The 23,760-nt window shown below is 34.4% G+C and overlaps 1 protein-coding gene across 4 annotated transcripts in view; it reads right to left on the bottom strand.

Moving 5' to 3' along the window:
- LOC126821881 (uncharacterized) overlaps positions 1–23,760 on the bottom strand; it is a 53,996-nt gene that overhangs the window by 26,096 nt on the left and 4,140 nt on the right. For 2 of the 4 annotated variants that reach the window (XM_050550466.2, XM_050550464.2), the window contains exons 2-3: positions 10,125–10,351; positions 5,176–5,208 (exon numbers count right to left, since the gene is read on the bottom strand). In XM_050550466.2, the coding sequence (XP_050406423.1) occupies positions 5,176–5,208; positions 10,125–10,308 (217 nt within the window). In that variant the 5' untranslated portion in view covers positions 10,309–10,351. Of the gene's footprint in view, positions 1–5,175; positions 5,209–10,124; positions 10,352–12,875; positions 12,913–17,398; positions 17,744–23,760 lie in introns of those variants that run through there. The other 2 variants (XM_050550463.2, XM_050550465.2) reach the window with 2 other exon arrangements.

The raw sequence follows: 23,760 nt of genomic DNA, 5'->3' as shown, positions 1-23,760 counted from the left end.
TCTAAATATCGAGGGTATCCATTCGGTTCAAATAGAACGTATGATATTTTTAACTGCAGGTTCCACATGGTCTAATTGTCAAGGGTAACCATTCAGTTCAAGTAGAACCTATGATATTTTTAACTGCAGGATTCACATGGTCTAATTGTCAAGGGTAACCATTCAGTTCAAGTAGAACCTATGATATTTTTAACTGCAGGTTCCACATGGTCTAATTGTCAAGGGTAACCATTCAGTTCAAGTAGAACCTATGATATTTTTAACTGCAGGTTCCACATGGTCTAATTGAGAGGGAGGAAACAGTAGGAGGGGAATGATTAAATTAATCAACCATCTGTTTAATTATGTTAAAAGGGTGACCTGCAGAGACGCGACCACCAGAGTATAAAGACAATCCTCTATCATCAAAGGTTAGTTGTCTGCGATATCACTCTAGGTGGATGCAGACTTTAGGTCCCATGAACAAACGATCAAACATCAAAGGTTAGCAGTAATCTTCACCTCTGTGTAAACTAATGAGAATAATTGAGTGTTAATTCATGGTGGACCACCATGCCACGAGTCAGTAATGGTCAGTTCACAGCAAGGTTCTTGTTTTAGTAATATTTGCAGGTTTTGACTGACTGACAGGGAAATATACTGGCTGGCTTTATAACCATTTTTAAAGAATGGATTTGAAGGGTATTTAAAGTCTTTACTTTAATCATTTTCAAAACATTAATCATGAATCTACTTTCTATGTGAGGAGACACAGTAGCTAAGTGAGTAAGACGCTGGCTCGCTAGTCTGGAGGTCGTGGGCTCTATCCTGGTGTTGGCTGAGAAAGTTCATCGAGATTTTCTGGCGTGGTTTCCCATTGTCAGTGGTGCAGGACAGAGGGCCTGACAAGAACAGCTGTTTAGTCATTTGGATGGGACAAAAAAATGAGGTTCCATGTACACATTAGCATGCACGTAAAAGATCCCTTGGCTGTTGGAATTCGATATAAGAGTGGGCTGTAGCAAGACTGTCCAAGCAAAATTTCCCTCATAGCACAGGGTATGGCAAATGCCCATCTTCATTAACCCAGTCGGTGTAGGATGTTAAGCCCCATTTCTGTCTATGCATTTATGACCTATTCTTCTTAAAATTCAAACGTCAAGGGTTCTTTTAAATGCACACTAATATATACATGGATAGACCCCGATTTTGTGTCCCATCCGAAAAACTAGATATACCTTCTATTACTAATTTACAAAGGGCTTTGATACAGATAGTGTGAATTCAAAACATTTAGCTAGAATTTGTGTTGTTTTTTTAAAATCGTGATACAAGTGATGAAATCATCAATTATCACATGAAAGTTTTTTAAAATTGAATATCATCCATCTTGACATAAAATTTACATAACTTAGATGACAAGCACGCAACAGAATGTTATAAAAACAAATCTGGTTATGAATAAATGATTTTAATCGCACGACCAACAATCCCTTCAACAATAAAATACTTAAAAAATATTTTATAATAATAATATCGTCATTTATAAAGCGTGTTAATACTGAAGAAAACAGTTTCTAAGGCGCTGAAATGTATAAAATCCAATATTGGTTTTGATTTTTACTTTTTAATTTAAATTTGTATGCTGTACAATTCACATAAAGGGTGTTGAAGAAATTGATGAATTAAAGATTGTTAACTCTGTTAAAAAATTTAACAATTAAAGACCCAATATGTCAAATAATTTAAATTTGTATGCTGCACGCTTCGCATAAAAAGTGTTGAAGAAATTGATGAATGTTAACTCTGTTAAAAATTTACCAATTACCGGTAAAGGCCCAATATGCCAGTGAATTTGTCCAGATATCAGTATTTCATGTAATCTTTTCAATTGCATCTATCGAAGGATCTTTTAAAGCTAGAATGAAGGTAAATTCATTTACTAAGTTCTGGATAGTATACATAACTAGAAAGACATGTTTCAATGAAAATCCGAGAGGGTGGGGGTGGGGGGATATCTTTTCATGTTTAATGGATTATTTCATCTCTAATACCCTCCAAGCTTGTTGACATTTCTAACAAAATCGTCAGACGTATTGAAAACAGCATGAACGGTCAACTTTACTCTGACCACTGTCCACTATCGTGTAAACATTGCTTCTAACAAGTATTTTAGTATTCACTAACACCACCACCTAACCTAAACACAAAACGTTTTCCGTTATCTCAAAAGTCGGATAGTTCAGAGTCTGGACATTTGTAGGAAATATTAGAGATTTGGTTTTAAGCTTAGAACAGACATACCAGTCCTGTAGACCTTAAAATTCCCCACGTATCTTTTCTAGCAAACAAAAATATTTTACCAGTAAATATAGAATGACAAGACCAGACTAAATGATGGATGGCTGGGTCAGTTGGGGTCACTGTCCCCTCAGAGGTTTAAAAGGGACCAATTATTTAGGACAGTTGTTCTCAACCTTTTTTTGCCTATGGCACACCTTGGAACACATGAAAAAATAGTGGCACACCTGGCTAAATATATATGAAAAATATCTGAATTTTGTATAAATAAAAACATGGCATGTCATAGACGGCATACAACCGTAGACACAGACTAGTCATAGAAACATAGAATGACTCAAACTAAATAAAGAAAAACACAGCTATGAACTTGTAAGTAGACACCAGTGAATACTCAATAGGGATCATATGTTTTTCTGCATTTTCTTAGTGTGCCTTTCAAAATTTTGTGGCACACTTAGGAAGATCTCGCAGCACACCTGTGTGCCGTGAAACACTGGTTGAGAATCACTGATTTAGCATTTTACTTTTTCTTGTTGCAAGGAATGTCTTTTTTGTGATTTTATGAAATTGTTAAAGTTTAATACAATTGAAGAATCTGTTAACACTAACCACATTTATATGACAATGGACCAAGCTATATGATCAAATTTTTGTTTCGAAACCTTAAAGTCCTGATGTGTTCTTTTACGGCTGTAGAATCACAGGCAGACTACAATATTGTGAAAGAAGAATCTCTAATAGGAATATCAGTCCAAAAATGGATTAATTCCATTCAGAATTTAAAAAGATATGTGGATTGAAGCTTAATCGATCTATGCTACTCGCTTTGTTGTCCACGAAAATTTATTGGTAGGTCTTTTTTAAGTCTGATTGAATCCAAGCCAGGACATATCTAGCATTGGTTTTTTTAATTTTCTTAAAATATTGTTAAATAACCAATCTGAGTGGATTAATAAGCCATGATTTTGATATTTTAGCAAAAAATGTCAATTGTGCATCGGCAGATTTAGCTTTAACATAATGTATCTTTAATATATCGTATGGCTCTATTTTTTTAAACCTTGAAATAGATGAAAATGGGTCTAAATACATATTAATGTAATAGGAATGTATGTAAAGATTTATATTCAATGTTTGAAAAAAATATTGTAATTTCTAATCAATTATGTTTGGTAAAATATGTGAACAGTTCAAATTGAACGGCAGTCGTTTGCACCTTGCATTCTACCATTTTTTATAAATTATTATTTTGTCGTTTGTGAATCAGCCTTTACTATAATTACTTCCACATTGTCTTGTAGGATATGTTTTTATTTGTTCATTACAAATGGCACCGGAAACCACAGAATACATGACTCATGTACTGATTATAAAATGTTGTGTCTTAAATATTGGATATTAGGATGCTATAGTTTCATGGCAAGATAACAACATCAGTATTGATTAAAATTCACCAATATTGAAATCTAATTCGTGTTTTTAACTTCAAATATTATGGAAAAGATTGAGTTAGAGATTTAGCTCCTTTAACATATAAATTCAACAATTTTATTTTCAACCCAAACCACAGAGGTTTAGTCAGTCTAAGAAATAAACACAATTTGTTCAGTACAAATATTTAAAGGAGCTAAATCGCTAACATTTGGGACCTAGAAATTGACAAAAGTGGGTCGCAACGCATATAATACTGTAATATAAATGTATATAAACTGATTTACATTCAATGGTTTCCGTTTTTACTCCAATTTCAAATCAGTTATGTTCGGCGAAATAAGCCAGCAGTCTCAAGCGAGTGCAAATTTCTAGCGTCTGGTTATTCCAGTCTACATTCGCCGATTGATACAACTGGGGCTGAAGCACATTATGGTACACGATTCGTGTACCAATGGTAAAATGTTCATTTTATTGGATATCAAAAGCCCATCTTTTTCCGGTAAGATCACAACATGAATGTTGATTTAATTTGACAAATAAATCGTGTTTTCAATGTTGAAGATTTTGGATGATATTGAGTTAGAGACTTAGCTACTTTAAAAGTACACACACAAGATTTATGTGTCCAACAAGTAAAACACATTGTTTTTTTATGTCAGTGAACAATTTTTTTTCTTATTAAATAGTCAGAGATAAAGTAGATTGCGAGATCTTGATATATTTGTAAGATTAATCATTTTTTTTACGAAAAAACCCCATTAGATTTCAAAACTCAAGTTAAGCAGGAGGAAAAAAAAAAGACATCAGGTCTTATGTAGATTATATATCACGACAAGAGATTACAATAAAAACACAATCAAATATACTAAACTTATTTAAGTAGCTAAGTCTCAAAATCTATACCAACCAAAGTCTTCGACATTGAAAACACAAATTATTTGTCAATTTAAATCAACATTGATGTTGTGATCTTACCGGAAAAAGGTGGGTTTCTGATATCCAAAATAAACATTTTACCATTGGTAAATGAATCGTGTACCATAATGAGTTTCAGTGCCATTTGTAACAAGGGACTCGAAGGACGAGGCTAGACATATTCCACAAGTCATGTCAAACGGTGATCACATATTCATATTACATTATTATATGCATTGTGACCCCTTTGTGTCATTTTCTAGGTCCAAAATATTAGCGAATTAGCTCCTTTAAATAAAACTGCTGAATATCATGTGTGGGATTTTTAATCCCTTGTGAAAAACTATATTGTGAAAGTTGAATCTCTAAAAATAATATCAGGTAAAAAATGGTTCAATTTCATTTAGGAAAAATATAGATATGATGAGTTGAAATTTTGTCAACATTGGAATGACTCATGGAAAATTAGATATTTTCCGAAAATTGCATGCAAAGTTCAATGAGAAAATATTTTTCAACAAAAAATGAACAAAATTGAATTACCTGTAGTGGTTTCGATCTCGCCAAGACATAATTCTGGAAAAAAAATTAATTTTATATTTAAATTTTGCTGAACACAGATTTGGCAGACAAGTGAACATACGCTCGCTTCCCTATGTGCGATCTTCACATCATCAACCTAATGTAAATACTGTCGAAGTCATTTTTAACACATTTGACAAAGGACACATAACACTGTGTACAAAAATTTCATTTGAAGTAGCCCCATTTACATTCTATGTTTGATCAACTGAACAAATCAGGACGTCCTTGTGTAATATTTCTCATTAGACAGTCACCTGAGGTTTAAATAATAACCAATTAGGGAGAAAGAGAGAGAGAGAAAAATTGGGTTTAACATCCACTCGGGACTAACGCATAGTTCAATTTTATTTGAATAATTCGCTTGCGCGTAGGGGGTCTTTAGCAGTGGGGGGAACTGAAGGACCTGAAGAAAATCCACAAGGTTGGACAGGCGATTCTACTCCTTGTCACGTACAACCGGGGAATCGAAACCATGCCAGTTGACTCAATGACAGACCTTATGATACAGCGCGCGCATATGAACCATTCAGATATCCAACCCCCACCTTAACCACTTAGGGCAGTTAATCATGTTTACCGAATTTATTTTCAAAAATGACTTCGGCAATTTTTGATTTAGTCTGATAAGATATTAACCTATACAATGTAATTATGTTGGTTTTCTACCTCTACAGACACAAAATGATTTGTAGCGAATGTTGCTTGGCAGCTCCAGACAGTGAGAGGGATGAAACTATCTGTGAAATTAGTTTTTTAAAAAATGAAGCATTTTAAAGTAGGGCCTAAATTTGAAGTAAAAATATATCAATAAGCCCACAACGGATATTAATATGCGAATGAATATGATTGTGGAGTCAGTGAAATCTGATCAAAAAAATAATACTTCATTTGATGTTTGGAATAAAATCTTGGCACTTCTATACTATGAAACCAGGTATATCTCATTGAAGTGCGCTACATCTTACATTAACAAAACTAGGAGAATTTTCTCATTAATCTGAATTCTTCCACAGGTAAGGCCAAACTAAACTAATAGTTTAGTTCATTAAATAAAATGAAATGAAATAGGGTTTAACGTCCTACTCCTATGCTGGGCTTATGAAGACGAGCATACGCCATACAGTGTGCTATGAGGGAAATTTTGCCCGAGCAGTGGCACTATCGCCTACTCTTATATCGAATTCAAACTGCCAAGGGATCTTTTACGTGCATTCCAATGTATACACGGGACCTCAGTTTTTCATATCATCCGAAGGACTAGACAGCTGTCCTTGTCAGGCCCTCTGTCCTGCATCACTGACAAGTGGGGAACCACGCTGGAAAATATGGATGAACTTTCTTGGTCAATGCAGGGATCGGACAGGCTAGCGAGCCAGTGTCTTACCCACTTAGCCAGTGATCCCCTAGTTCATTAAATAAATAAATAAACACTTGAGTCGTGTGAATAATTGTTTTGTTTAAAACTTAAAAATGTGGAACTAAATGTTTTTAAGAGGAGCAAACAAGTACTATATTGTTTTTAAATTACTTTTTATCCTGTCTAGAAAAATGTAGTGTCAACATTTTATTTAGGGACCCTTCATAGACAAAGTGGAATTCCTAATAGATGTATTAATTCTATTTTAGCATTCAATCAATCAGTTAGATTAAAAGACAATTAGACAGCCCTGTTACACATTAATCTTAATGTAGCAAACCAAGCAATGGTCTTCAAGTTAAGATCGTGAAAGTTATATTTGGCCCTTGAACAGTAATATATATAGAGAGAAATGGGGTTTAATGTCCACTCGACACAAACTAGGTCATTTCGGGACTAACAGAATGGTTCAATTTTATTTCAATAATTCACTTGCTCGTAGGGATCTTTAGCAGTGGTAGGAAACCAGAGGACCCGGAGGAAACCACGGCAGTTGACTCAATGACAGACTTTTATCATACAACATGCACGTGCTAACCATTCGGCCATCCAGCCCCATGTTACCGAAAAACAACAGTTGAAATTGTTGTGGCTTACATACAGCACAACAGGTAACATTACATGATTACAACCAGTACACTTTTGGTCTAAAACATTTGTCTATAAACAACAACAGACTGGGACTAAATGATCCATTTATCAGATTGTTGGAAGGAAGATCTGGAGGTATTGCCTGTATCATCAGATTAATTTTTAAGGCCAAACCAAATTAATTTTTTATCATTTAGTTCTTCAGGGTCTTGATAAATAAATAGCCACCCAAGTCCCATAGACAATTTTTTGTTTAAAGATGGGTTCCCGCGTACAAACTGGGTGATTTAATGGTATATATATTGACCAAAAACATATTCAAACTAATTAATTTGTCATAATTTTGCTTCAAATTCTTCTCAAACATTGTAATTGCGAAGGAATGCCCTGCTATTAAAATTTGATCAAACCAGGTCATGTTTACGTCACGTCTTGGGAGTCAGAGGAGAATTCATTGCATACATAAGATGATGTTGTCTTTAATCGCTTACTATTTATTACAAATATCGAATCCTAATTAAATTCTCGAATTATCCACTACCCGCGTCTTTTTCCGTCATTTTTATCTCAGAAAGTATTGTATGTCTAACTCTTCATAAAGTTTATCAACTTGTACACCAAGCGCTCAATGTTCTCTTGTGACCTTTGACATCACGGCTGTTGATTAGCGGAACCCTTACATTTTTGTCCTGTATACGCTCCATGAGTGTTTTTCGGGGAATCCAGTATTTTTCTAGTAAGATTGGATATCTTATATATACCAAAATTGCCGTACTTTTATTGGAAATAACCACCCAATAAATACTTTTCTGGGAACCAATCTTTAATATTTCAAATATATATATATAAAAAAAAAGAGTTGTCAACTTTTTAGAAGAGCAATCATGTATTTTTGTTTTTAGATTAGCTTTTTTCTCCAAGAAATAGGATCAAAATTTAAAGGAGCTAAATCGCTAATATTTGGGACCTAGAAATTGACTCAAATGGGTCGCAACGCATATAATAATGTAATCATTTACATTCAATTGCTTCCGTTTTGATTCTAATTTCAAATCAGTTAGGTCCAGCGAAATACAGCATGAGTCTCAACCGAATAGAAATTTCTATCTAGCGTCTGGTTATTCCAGTCTATTGCGCATGCTCTCCAGATAAGTTATGGCGTCGCCGTTTGACATGAGTTGTGGAATATGTCTAGCCTCGCCTTTGTGGTCACTTGTTACAAATGACGATGAAACGCACTATGGTACACGAATCGTGTACCAATGGTAAAATGTTTATTTTGTCTTAAATATTGGATATCAGAAGCCTACATTCTCCCAGTAAGATAACAACATCAATGTTGATTTGAATTGACAAATAATTCGTGTTTTTAACGTGTAAGACTTTGGATGATATTGAGTTAGAGACTTAGCTACACTTTAAATAGGCGTTTCCGAAGAAAAATAATTTAAATTAGTCTGCCTTAAATATGGTATTACAACCAGAACATTTTTGGTCTAATAGTAAGTACAGGAGGACCGCACCACATATATACAATTACACAAGACAACCAGACAGGACACAATATACACAAGACAACCATATACAGGACACAATATATACAAGACAACCATACAGATAGGACACAATATACATAAGACAATAATTACACAAGACAACCAGACAGGACACAATATACACAAGACAACCATACAGGACACAATATACACAAGACAACCATACAGGACACAATATATACAAGACAACCATACAGATAGGACACAATATACATAAGACAATAATTACACAAGACAACCAGACAGGACACAATATACACAAGACAACCATACAGGACACAATATACACAAGACAACCATACAGGACACAATATACACAAGACAACCATACAGATAGGACACAATATACATAGACAATAATACATAGAGAGAGAGAGAGAGAGAGAGAGAGAGAGAGAGAAATGAGGTTTAAAGTTCACTCGACACAAACTAGGTCATTTCGGGAATAACATACGGTTTAATTTTTTTATTTCAATAATTCGCTTGTGCGTAGGGGTCTTTAGCAGTGGGAGGAAACCGGAGGACCCGGAGAAAACCCACGAGGTTGGACAGGCGACCTTACTCCTTGTCACGTACAACCGGGGAATCGAAACCCTGCCAGTTGACTCAATGACAGACCCTATGATACCCCCCCCCCCCCCGGCCAACCATACAGAGAGGACACAATATACACTGTCACTTCAAACAATAAACGTATAGAAGAGATCAAGTGGGGGGGGGGGGGTAGCTGTACATAAAACATTTGTCTATAAACAATGCTTGGCCTTTATTCCCCATTTATCACATCGTTTAAAGTAAGAACTCAAGGTATCAGATTAATTTATAAGGACAAACCAATCTATCTTTTAGCGGGGTGGGGGTGGGGATAAATAGCCACCCAATTCTCATAAAACCATGTAAAAATTGCTTAACATTTTAAAACCTTTTCAGAAAAGCAAACAAGTACTTTCTCCTCTGTCAAGGAAAACAGAAGCTATATTTAAAATTAAATTGGTCTAACCTAAACACAACCAGTACAACCAGGAAATTTTTGGTCTAAAACATTTGTCTATAAACAACAACGACTGGGACTAAATGATTCATTTATCAGATTATCTGAAGGAAGATCTCTAGTTGCCTGTATCATCAGATTAATTTATAAGGACAAACAAAATTAAATTGGTCGAACCTAAACTCAGCAATACAACCAGGAAATTTTTGGTCTAAAACATTTGCCTATAAACAACAATGACTCGGACTAAATGATTCATTTATCAGATTGTCTGAAGGAAGATCTCTAGTTGCCTGTATCATCAGATTAATTTATCAGTTTATTTATAAGACAGATATATATATATACATACCTGTGTACGTTTTCCAGCTGTTACAGCTCTCTCGTAATTGTTGTATATCATCTGCCTGGAACCAGACGGGAAAATCAGGCGGTTTTAAACGCAGACAAAGATGGTTTAACAGAGTATCAGGACATTCGGTGCCATCGTTATTATCATCTGTACAGTTTGTAGAACCATCGAGTGGTTTATCCATTTCTCTTCGTTCAAACCATTTTACGTCATATCACTTTTACAACCTATAAATATATCAGATTGGACAAATATTTGAAATTTTCTATAAAATATTACAGATTTTCTATTAAATATTATAGATTTTCTATAAAATATCACAGCTTTTCTATAAAATATCATAGATTTTCTATAAATATCACAGATTTTCTATAAAATATCACAGCTTTTCTATAAAATATCACAGCTTTTCTATAAAATATTACAGCTTTTCTATAGAATATCACAGATTTTCTATAAAATATTACAGATTTTCTATAAAATATGAAATGAAATTAAATGGGGTTTAACACCCTACTGCTCTGCACTAGTGAAGATGGGCATACACCATGTAGAGAAATTTTGTCCCCTACAGCAGAGCTATGACCTCCCCTTATTCAAATTCCAAATGCTATAGACCACAGGTTTTTTTGTCCCGTCCAAATAACTAGTCACCCCTCCTTGTCAGGTCCTTCATGCAGAATGACTGACAAGGTGAAACCACAAAGGAAAATCTAGAGAAACTTTCTCAGTCAACACCGGGATCAAACTTGGGCCTTTCTGGTTAGCCAGCTAGTGTCTTACTCAAAGAGCCACCATGGCTCCCCAGTCCCCACAGATAATAAAGTTTTTAAAATGGATATAGAAAAATTTTGAACCTGATCCTAGATATTCAAGAAGAAACGCCGAAAAATCTTCATTAACTCAAATCTTTCAAAGAATAAATTTTAAAATATTCCCGAGGCAACAGAGCTGACAAGACTGTATAAAAGATGGATGATTTTAAGAGTGAGTGAGAGAGAAATAGGGTATAACCTACTACGTCCACTCGACACAAACTAGGTCATTTCGAGACTAACATATGGTTCAATTTTATTTCAATAATTCACTTGCGCGTAGGGGGTCTTTAGTAGTGGGAAGAAATCGGAGCACCCTGAGAAAACCCACAACAGGCGAGGATGCTGTACGTTCCGCTTATAAACTTGAACAAAAAAAAAACCCACAACAATATGAGGAAAAAGAAATGTGGTTTAATGTCTTGTCAACACAATACATTGTTCAGATTGAGACTAACACAATTTATTTTTCTATGTTCATATGTACAATGCACAATATTATGTGTACTTTTCATTGAATAATACATGTACCCATCAGCCAATATCACCTTTTCTGATTGGTGCTAAGATTTAGTTATTTTTGTTGATTATGTTTTTCATCCAGTACATATACATCAAATCACCTATTTCACCAAAAATTTTTGAAAAAAAAATTGAGGGAGTGGGGGAGCCCTTCATGTCCAAACCTTAGTAGAAAATCCTAATGCCGCCACTGGTTACTCTAATATTGCACAATCTAGAGTGAGAAGAAAGAAACAGTAATTGATAGATATGTTTATCTATCTAGATATCTGACGATGGTATAATAGGTAAGTAAAGTGATATATTATTTTGTTTAAAAGTCAAAAGTTAATTGACTATAGTATAAAATGTTATAACATGTTCATGTTAAATATCCACATGTAATCTCTAAATGTCAAATATCTTACTTCTACAAAACACTCATATATCTTCAAAAAACAACTTTGTAGGATATGTTACAAAATGTTACATTGATTTTTTTTAACAATTTTATAATTCTTAGATCTGAAAAACACTGGTGGCAAACAACAAAACAAAACAACTACAGTATACCACTGCACAAAGTAAAACAATCACTGTACATCAAAAACATCCACTGTACATCAAAAACATCCACAGTGTACAAAATGAAATGAAATGGGGGTTTAATTAACATCCTACCTTTCTGCTACGACTGGGCTAATTAAGACAGGCAGTGTACAAAACAAAATATCTACAGTACAAAGTAAACAATCTATCATATTCTTGAAGCAATGGCCTGAGAAATCCCTCTCAAGGATTGACTTCTGATACTCGAGATTTTGAGGGAGTGTGTCTATTCTTCCTGTTCAATCAAATCTATCCCCAAGCACAGCAACAGGCCAGCCCGTCGTTTAATCTGGGGTCTTCCCTAAAACTTTGGACAGTGATTTAAGGTATTAAAAACGGTGGAAGTATTGTTCGTCTCCAAACAGTATTGTTTACATTGTATCCGTGTTGATAGCCTCGTTTGTCATGCAATTATTTTTTCAGCAATATTCTGCTATATACTGGTTAATTGGGTGTAATATTTCGTGAGTCATGACGTAACGTTATGTAAACATATTTGGTCCAGTTTGGAGCTCTGTTTAAAGCTGAATGATTTTGTTATGCAGTTAGCTATTGGTTGTTAATCGGACTATTGACCTGTCATAAGTTGGAACAGAAATTTGCTTCCATTACAGCAGTGTTAAGTGGGATTAGGTCTAATCAAACGAAACACTGCGATGAGTATGACAATCTACAGTGATCATGAGTTTCTAAATTTCGACCGTATCAAATGTTAATATTTCAGTATCAAAATACTCGCTAATTATGGGGTATTTATTTCCAATCTGCTTCTAAAACTAATACTAAAATTTGACTGAATATTTCAATAAATTAAAAATTTACCTACAGTATGTACGACTGGCACATAAAACCTAATCTCTTCCGTTTGAAATTTCAACTTATTTAATCTGATGAAGTATTAACATTTTCTGTCCCAGTTTTTGTTTGTAAATTAGAGGAAGGTGTGCAAATATTTCCATAATGAAATCCTCATAACACACTCTGCTAAACTATTTCAATAGGTCAAAGGTCAAAATAAATCCCATTTCTATACAGGAATGTGAATTTTTAAAGGAATGTGAATTTTTAAATTCACATTCCTGTATAGAAATGGGATTTTGTTTTGTTTTTTTTTAAAAAGGAAGTCATTATTTCTTAAATTTGCAACTGCACTGATGAAAAGGCACACAGTTGAATCAGAAAAACTGAAACTACTGTAAAATAAAAACAAAAACCCACATTTATGGAAAACAGCCACCAGTGTAATTAAGTATTTTAAAGCGACGTTTCAAAGAGTATTCTCTCAATGTTATCAAGCTAATACAGCTATACAGATATGAAGGGAAATATAGAGACAAATTTTAACAAAAAAATTAAATTAAATGAAATTGGGTTTAACGTCCTACTGTCTGCTCCAACTGGGCTAATGAAGATGGGCATACGCCATACTTTGTACTATGAGGGGAAATTTTGCCCGGACAGCGGCACTATGGCCTACTCTTCTATTGAATTCCAATTGCCAAGGTACCTTTACGTGCAAGCCAATTTATGCACAGGACCTCATAGGACTTTGGTTTTTCTTAACATCCGAACGACTAGACAGCTGTCCTGTGCCACTGACAAGGTGCAACCACATCTGAAACTTCCGATGAAGTTTCTCTTCCAATGCAGGGATCGAACATGAGACATAGAGACTAGCAAGTCAGCGTCTTACCCACTTAGCCGCCGTGGCTCCCCCAAATAACCAAAGCCATACATGACAACAAGATCAATACGTTAAAATATACCTTCAAAAGATAAGGGAATACTTCCTTTAATTTAGTTTACATAACACAGTAAGATAAATATAATTCAGAGGAATGCAGTTACATTGTTCTGTAAGTTGTCTCTTTTTGAGAAAGTAAGGAAACCTAAGATTTATTAAATATGTTAATTTGTTTGTACCTAATGTTATAAAGTTATTTGGGCATCTGCTGTAAAATGAAATAACTATGAAATAAGCTTTGTAATGAGCTTATCTGTTTCATGGAGAGAAAATGATTTGATTTCCTCATAACGAAGGTTCTCATGCAGGTTGAAATTAACGAAGACATGTATGGCTAGTCTTTATCCAGAGTCACTGATCCAGGGCTGCGAGGAGTCAAAATTTTGGGTTTAACTAGTACGAGTTAAAAATTAAAGAACTATAACTAGTTTAAAAAAGTTAAAAAGTCAAAATTATAATAAAACAAAAACACACCGTAAATATGTTTACAAATTTAAATTATTAAAGTAGCTAAGTCTCTGTACCAGACTAGACATATTCCACAAGTCATGTCAAACGGTGACAACATATTCTTATCTGGACAACATGTGCAATAAATACTATTGGTGTAGACTGGAATATCCAGACACTAGAGATTGTCATTCAATTGAGACTTCTAGTGTATTTTGCCAAACATAAATGATTAGAAATTACAGTTAAAGAGAAACGATTGAATGTAAATCTGTTTATATACATTCACATTACATTATTTTATGCATTGCGACCCGTTTGTGTCAAATTCTAGGTCCCAAATATTAGCAATTTAGCTACTTTAATGTTTATATAACCTTCTACACGTTTTTCCAATATGACAGTATACAGAATTGTCCAATATTTTTTAATCATATTTATTATTTTCATGCAAGAAGACGATTGCAGATGACGTTTCTTTACAAAAAGCCATTCGTCTCTGTTCATAAGTTGAAAATAATCGTACTGAACTCACAAAAAGCTAGATTTCCTTGTTAAAACTTCAACTTAACTTGTTAAAAAAAAAATTAGCAAATTAAATTTTTTTAACTAGTTAACTACACCCAGAATTGCACTGATCATGATTCCAGTAACTAAGCATAAAAATATGATAATGAAAGTACTTTTGATGAATTCAGTGAGTGCAAAAACATAGACACTTACATCAAGCTTCTATCACACTGTGAAGCTGCAATTGAACAAATCCCATACGCCAGGAGCAGGTCGAAAATAAGGTGAGGTCAGGCGAGTCCGCTCTTATTTGAAAGAGAACATCAAAAACTACATACATGCCAATTTTCATGCTTTTGTCAAAAAGTGACCTATTACTTAAAATATCAATCTAAGTGATCTGACTAAATACTGTAGAGTCCCAAATGAGAGAGAGAGAGAGAGAGAAAGAGAGAGAGAGAGAGAGAGATATGGTCCAGTTTAATTTCAACAATTCACTTGCATATAGGGGTCTTAAACCAGGGGACCTAGAGAAAACCCATGGAGATGGACAGGCGACCCTACTCCTTGTCACATACAACCAGGTTCAAATATGGGGAATTTGGCTGAAATAAAATGAAATGAAATGGGGTTTAACGTCCTAATGTTCTGCTCCGACTGGGCTAATGAAGACAGGGAATTTGACTGACATTGTAGACTAGACTAGACCCTACCTGTCATTTGGATAGGGCATTGACTTGACTATAGAGTAAGATCAGATATTAAATGTGTTAAGTTCCATATCCCCTGGGATGTTTGTTTCAATCAGATCATTTGGCAGCATGACTCTAATAGAATGTTGATGAAAGGTTTGAGTCTAGATAAGAGAAAGTCTACCATCTATATGATCAGTGATAATAATTCCTGTTAGAAAACATGTCTAATTATATCTCAGTCAATATTATCTTTAATAAACAGTTAACTAATTTACTGACAGCCATGTAAAATAAACCAAAAACTCTATTTTCTGGTGTGCTATTTGAATGGTTACAGATGAACTAATTTACTGACCACCATGTAAAATAAAACCAAAAACTCTATTTTCTGGCGTGCTATTTGAATGATTACAGATGAACTAATTTACTGAACACCATGTAAAATAAACTAAAAACTCTATTTTCTGGCGTGCTATTTTAATGATTACAGATGAACTAATTTACTGACCACCATGTAAAATAAAACCAAAAACTCTATTTTTGGGTGTGCTATTTGAATGATTACAGATGAACTAATTTACTGACAGCTGGTGTGCTATTTGAATGATTACACATGAACTCATTTACTAACAGACACATAAAATAAACCAAAAACTCTATTTTTGGTTGTGCTATTTGAATGATTACAGATGAACTAATTTACTAATAGCCATGTAAAATATACCAAAAACTCTAATTTCTCTGGTGTGCTATTTGAATGATCACAGATGAAATGGAATGGAGTATTCCTGGAATCTACATATTACATAACCAATTGATTTAAATATCATTCAATAAACCACTATAACAAGTTTCAGAGCATCACCTAAATAAACAATGTGAAATACTTCTGACAAAGAAGAACAGTGCCTATTTTCAATATCATAATATCCTACATATATATTTACAGAGCTCACTTAACATCATATATTTACAGAGCTCACCTAATATCAGATAATAACAGAGCTCACTTAATATCAGATATTTACAGAGCTCACCTAAAATCATAAATCTACAAAGCTCACCTAATATCAGATATTTACAGAGCTCACTTAATATCAGATAATTACAGAGCTCACCTAAAATCATATAGAGTTCACCTATTATCACCTCACCTAATATTAGATATTTACTGAGCTCACCTAGTATTGTGTATTTATGGAGCTCACCTAATATCACTTAATTATATCCTACAATTTTCATAAAAACTGATTTATTATAAGATTCATCCATCCAGTTTTTTACAGAAACATTTTCTAATTTCGTATGTCATTTATTAAAATCAGTGGATTTTAAAGAACACCACTTTTTATTTCATTAAATCATCGAAAAATCCAAAATGACATCAGTAGATATCATTACATATTTTATTGTATCGTAAAACGCTCACAAGAGTCAGAAAACAACATCAAAAATGTGCATAACAGAGATATGAAAACACATGCATAATATGTAAGATTTTATTGTATGAAAAGAAAAAAAACAGTAGATGCCAACAAGACAGTAAATACATAAACATTATGTGACAATAACATAATAACTATTAGAAAACTGTATTTACATGGAAAAACTAAACACCTATCACTCCAAATACAAAATAAAAACCTAGATCACTTAATGACTAGTATAATATTATATTTACTTGCAAAACTAAGCAAAACCTCCAAAAACACAAACTAGATCACCCAATATCATAAAACCCAATAGTATCTAAAACACTTGTCACCCAAAACAAAAAAACCTTATCACTTTATGATATAATAACCAATAAAATTCTATATTTATTTATTTATATACAGGACTATAAGCAAAACACTCATCACCCATAAGCACCCCCAACCACAATCTATATCTATATAATATGTACTAATAAAGACAATTAATATGATTTAAAGAAACTTAACAACATACCTGTTACTGATCTCACAACAAGTTTAAAACACGTAAAAAAACCCACTGAACTACATCCTGATTATCAGGCTTTAGCATGTAATATATCTGTGAAACACACAGCGTTCACACACACCAAGCATACAAATAGCTTTCTACCACTTTCTACTGAAAACCATGAGTAAACACCGAACGGCACAATTCAAACTGCTACCACACGACCAACGACTTCTACTCCACATGAGCTTTGTGTGCTGGGCTAACAGTCAAATGTCCCTCGCTGTTTAAAGACGCCTCCAGCCAGGCAATTAGTTGCTGCTAGCCTGAGCTTAATCCAATTTACCAAATGGTTTTACTGTGGCTGTCTTTAAGACATTTGATACACACTGATAGCTAGAGACTGAACATGAATTTATTGAAGGATATTTAAGTAGAAAATGATGGTGAACTTTGTGTATTTGTATTGAGTGTTCAGTTTTATAAATATATAGAGAAATAGGAGAGAGAGAGAGAGAGAGAGAGAGATGGGGTTTAACATCCACTGGACGACACAAACTAGGTCATTTCAGGACTAACATATAATGACCCCCTTCGCGCAAGAAACCGGAGGACCTAAAGAAATACAAGCTAGGTGGGACAGGCATTATGCAAGAGCTAAATCTGCCTATTGCAGGTCTTTATTTAGACCTGAAACGTTATATATATAAACTATTAATTAGATATTTATTAACATGAAAAGACCATAATCAACTCTTGATGCCATTGGATGGGTCTGATTTTAAGCAAATTAGAACGGTTCGGCCACTTAATGATTTACTGTAAAATTGGTGCAGTGAGGCTTAGTCTCAAAATCAAACAACCAGTCTGGTGGACTGGTTACAAATCAGTGTACACATCTTGTAAGCAAATTGAATGAAATTTTCAATACATGTATATTCATTTTTCATTATCTATTTTTGAACTAATATAGCAAGGATGACCAGCTCTTTATCTAAATTTTACATAATGTGTCTTTAAACAGTCATAGAATTGATTAAAGACATCTGCCAATCTTTCAATTGTTCAGTCAATGTTGATATCAATATCACACAGATTTTTTAAAGTTAGGATAGGTGGGTGTGTGCCTCATGTAGTGCTATCCCCCTGTATTTTGTTTCAATGAGAAATGAGGGTAAGCTGTCCTTATTAATTTATGCACTCCAGTGTTACTGTGACTAGATGTTCTGCTCTACAGATTTCCAAAACATATGTACTAAATTCTTGTCTGTCAGCCAAATTTTAAAACTTGGTTTGTCATAAACATATAATAAAAATATCTTTGAAGTAAAAAAAACTTTCTGAAACAGCATACAGCATCTGGCTGTAGGGATGCAAGAAGTGGAATGTATCCTTTGAAAATATATTAACACGCACCAGTTTAAGAAATTTAAAAAGGAGTTTTATAGTTAAATACTTTGTAATTTTTTTTTTTTTTTTAACAGTGAAATACCTTTCAAATTTTATTTTTTTACAGTGAAATACCTAATTTCTTTTTACAGTGAAATACCTTTCATCAAATATTTCTATAGAAATTTTTATAAATTATTTTAACTCTGTGATTTTACGTAAAGACAGTCTATTTTGATTAATGGGAGACACTACTCTAACAGTGCTATCAACATCAAATTTTCAGGGATTGTTCAAATAGCACTATTAGAAGTGAATTATTTTAAAATGCATATTGTTCAGTAGTACCTCCCCTTAATCAGCAAGTGAACATGATAAAGCAATGAAAACAATCACCCAAAATTGCTATCTGCTGTAGCAATGGAAACAATCACCCAATATTGCTAGCAATGAAAACAATCACCAATAATTGCTAGGCACTGTAATGAAAACAATCACCCAATATTGCTATCTGCTGTTGCAATGGTTAATGTTGCTGATCATTATATGCATATTTCGAAAAAAATATCTAAGTCTTCACGACTTATCAAAATCTGAAATGACGATCTGCGGCTTTATTGAGCGGACATTATTTATATCAAACCTTGTTTCAGGACGAAACTTTGTCACAGACTTTTGAAATGAATTGAAATGGGGTTTAACTTCTTACTTTTCTGCACCAAACGAGCTAATAAAGACTGGCATATGCAATGTGCTATGATGGAAATTTTGCCAGGGCAGCAGCCTACTCTTATTTCAAATTCCAACTGTCAAAGGAACTTTTACTTGGCACACATGTGTACACAGGACCTCGGCTTTTTGTCCCATCCAAAGGACTGGACACTGTCACTGCACCACTGACAAGGGAGAACGACGCCACTGGCTTACTAATGTCAGCAGCACTACAGCCTACTCTTATATCGAATTCCAACTGCCAAGGTATTATTTAGGTGCACGCCAATGTGTACACAGGACCTCAGTTTTACGTCCCACCTGAATGACTAGAAAGCTGTCAAAAACAGTATATTAGATAGCTGTCCTTGTCAGGCTCCTCGGTCCTGCACGACTGACAGACAATGAACTGAAGCACAACAAACTGTCAGATGTAAAATAAACCTTCTAGATAAAACCATTCTTCCATAAATACAAAATAAAAACACGAAACAAAAACACACACAAACCGTTTCACAAAAATGCGATAACATTTTGATTATAAATACAACAAAATGTAAAGAAGTAAGGCACCACCTTTGTTTTCATTTTGAAACAAATTGGGATATAACAGTAGGTTTAAACCAAGCTGAAGATAAAAACACAAGTTGATGATTGTCAGCTGAGTTCTAGTACTTAACGATATCAAGTCTGATAAATCCTGGTGTTTATATTCACCACAATGTTTGTATCTGTTTGTAGTTTAAATAGTTATCACATGCTGTTTATTCTATTAAACAATACGCTAGATGTTCTTTATAGTTTATCCAATTAATATCCCAGCTTTTTCAATTTACCAGTTCAGGGACGGAATTTTTGCAGGAGGGGATTTCCCAGGGTCATGAGGCAATGTATCTTTTTTTAGGGGGGGGGAGGGAGGAGAGGGTCTTTCAAAGCTCAAAACCCACCACCTTCAGAATTTATGAGATATACATGGTCTCTATCATCTTTTTCACCCATATATGCTGAGCTTTTGAAAAAGAAAAAATACAACACCCTGTTTGACATCAATTTTTATTATGAATTAATAGGATCACATTGTGATTCAATTTTATTGATGTAAAGTATCAGTTGTGATATCACATATGTCCTCAGCATTAATTCGTGCTTAGAATGCCCATCCCATCCCACCATCTGATGATAAAAGATAAAGCACACGACCATGGACCCCCCCCACCCCCCATTCTCTTGCAGTTATTGTTTTCATTCATTATCTAGATTATCGCTTCATTCAATCTTCCAGCTTGTGATTCAATTGATTTATTCAATATCTCAATTTTTAGGGATTCATTTAATAACCCATTTAGTTATTCATTTATATCCCAGATATGGATTCGTTTAATATCCCAGTGATTCATTTAATATACCATATCCCAGTTATAAATTCGTTTAATATCCCAGTTAGTGATTCGTTTAATATACCAGTGATTCATTTAATATACCAGTGATTCATTTAATATACCATATCCCAGTTAGTGATTCGTTTAATATCCCAGTTATAGATTCATTTAATAACCCAGTTGTAGGCTCATTTAATATACCAGCTAGTGATTCATTTTATATTCTGGTTATAGACTCATTTAATATACCAGCTAGTGATTCATTTTATATTCTGGTTATAGATTTATTGAATATCCCAGCTAGTGATTCATTTTATATTCCAGTTATAGATTAATATACCAGCTAGTGAGTCATTTAATATCCCAGTTATAGATTAATATACCAGCTAGTGAGTCATTTAATATCCCAGTTATAGATTCATTTAATATCCCAGTTATATCCCAGTTATAGATTCATTTAATATCCCAGTTAGTTATATTCATTTAATATCCTAGTTATCAGACTATTCCGCAGCCATCAACCCGACAGATTGTCACATAGAAACAATATTGCTATACTTATCACTACTTTTCTCTCTGTAGATACACTATGAACTAGACCACAGATGACCTTGTTTCTGGTGCCTAGTGTATATAGGTAGAATAGTTAAGGATACAGTATGAATTAGACCATAGACCACCTTGTTAACTGGTATATATGGTGTATACCTCATGTGTGGTAGATAAGGCACCATGTGAAACTATGACAATAATGTCAATAATTTATACCACATGGTAACATTATTACAACCTAAATATTTCTATAGTAACACCTTCACTCTATAGTCTATACCTATACAAAATGAAATGGGGTTTAACATCCTACTGTTCTATTGCAAACTATTGAAATAAAATTGTACCATATGTTAGTCACGAAATCTCCTAGTTTTTGTTTTCATGTTGAGTGGACTTTAATAGGGCACACAAATGGGCACCCACAATAGACTATACTCCCCATCTACTGCACCACTTCCCCCACAATAGACAATACTCCCCATCGACTGTACCACTTCCCCCTCAATAGACTACACTCCCAACCTACTGCACCACTTCTCCCACAATAGACTATACTCCCCATCTACTGTACCACTTCTCCCACAATAGACTACACTCCCCATCTACTGTACCACTTCTGCCACAATAAAAAATACTCCCCATCGGCTGTACCACCTCCCTCACAATAGACTATACTCCCCATAGATTATACTACTTCCCCCACAATAGACTATACTCCCATCCTCTGTACCACTTCCCCCTCAATAGACTATACTCCCCATCGACTGTACCACTTCTCCCACAATAGACTACACTCCCCATCTACTGTACCACTTCTGCCACAATAAACAATACTCCCCATCGGCTGTACCACTTCCCCCACAATAGACTATACTCCCCATAGATTATACTACTTCCCCCACAATAGACTATACTCCCATCCTCTGTACCACTTCCCCCTCAATAGACTATACTCCCCATCGACTGTACTACTTCTCCCTTAATAGACTATACTACCCATCGACTGTACCACTTACCCCTTAATAGACTACACTCCCCATCGACTGTACCACTTCCCCCACAAAAGACTATACTCCCCATCGACTGTACTACTTCTCCCTTAATAGACTATACTACCCATCGACTGTACCACTTCCCCCTCAATAGACTACACTCCCCATCGACTGTACGACTTCCCCCACAAAAGACTTTACTCCCCATCAACTGTACTACTTCTCCCTTAATAGACTATACTACCCATCGACTGTACCACTTACCCCTCAATAGACTACACTCCCCATCGACTGTACCAATTCCCACTCAACTGACTATACTATCCATAGATTGTTTCACTTCCCTCTCAATAGACTATACTCCCCATCGATTGTCCCTCTTCCACTTTATATGATGGTAAAGATAATAGACTATACTCCACACCGATCATACCACATCCCCTACCTATGGTAAAGATAATAGACTATACTCCCTACCTACTGCACCACTTCCCCCACACATAATGGTAAAGACAAAATGCACTGTAAGAGAACATAAATTTGGGTGATTTTGAAATAGAACTGAGACCTTATTTACGAAAGCTTAAACTAAAATAGTTTAATGATGCAAACATTTTATTGGTTGAGAGTTAAAAATCCTAGTCCAAATTTTAGCTCTTAGCTAATGAAAAGGCTGCATTCTTGATTTATTTTAGTTCTTGTAAATATGACCCCTATACTTTCAACTAGAATCAAACAGATCCAAACATTATGATGAACCACTTAAAATTCCCCAGGAGTCTATTTACCATTATTCTGTCATTTTCAATTGCTTTCCAAAAATAGAGCTTTTATACAATTAAATTACAAAACCACCTTTAATGTCAATATCTTATAATCTAAATGTTAAAAAGGAAAAAGTTTGATAGGTTATTACAGTAAATAATGATTGTCTCTAGTTACAGATCAACACGGTATAAAACAACACAATGGCACTCTCTCGATGGGCTGTAAATAAAAACGGTGTTATACATCTGAAAGCACTTACAATTTAATTTAAAGATACATTATCTGTCTATTGCAATACTTTTTTCTAGCTTCAAATGATATATCTAATAGTAAATACAGGGGGACTGCAACACACACAAACAATTACACAAAACAAATTTACGGACAAGACACAATACGCAGAAATTACAAACAAACATATATATCAGATTAAGTGAATGGATCCGGGGGCTAGCCGTAAGCGTCCGCTGTGCTGTACAGTTCCAGGCCTATAGTGATACAGACTTCACTCAAAAATGAAAACTCACAATTTGAAGGAATATTTCTCAAACGTTGCATAATACTAGTACGGGTCATGATCTGCTATATGCCA

This window comes from Patella vulgata, chromosome 5 (genome assembly GCF_932274485.2).
Source record: "Patella vulgata chromosome 5, xgPatVulg1.2, whole genome shotgun sequence".
NCBI lineage: Eukaryota > Metazoa > Mollusca > Gastropoda > Patellidae > Patella > Patella vulgata.
Note: the sequence above shows the minus strand (reverse complement) of the source record. Positions and strands in the feature narration are given on the sequence as shown.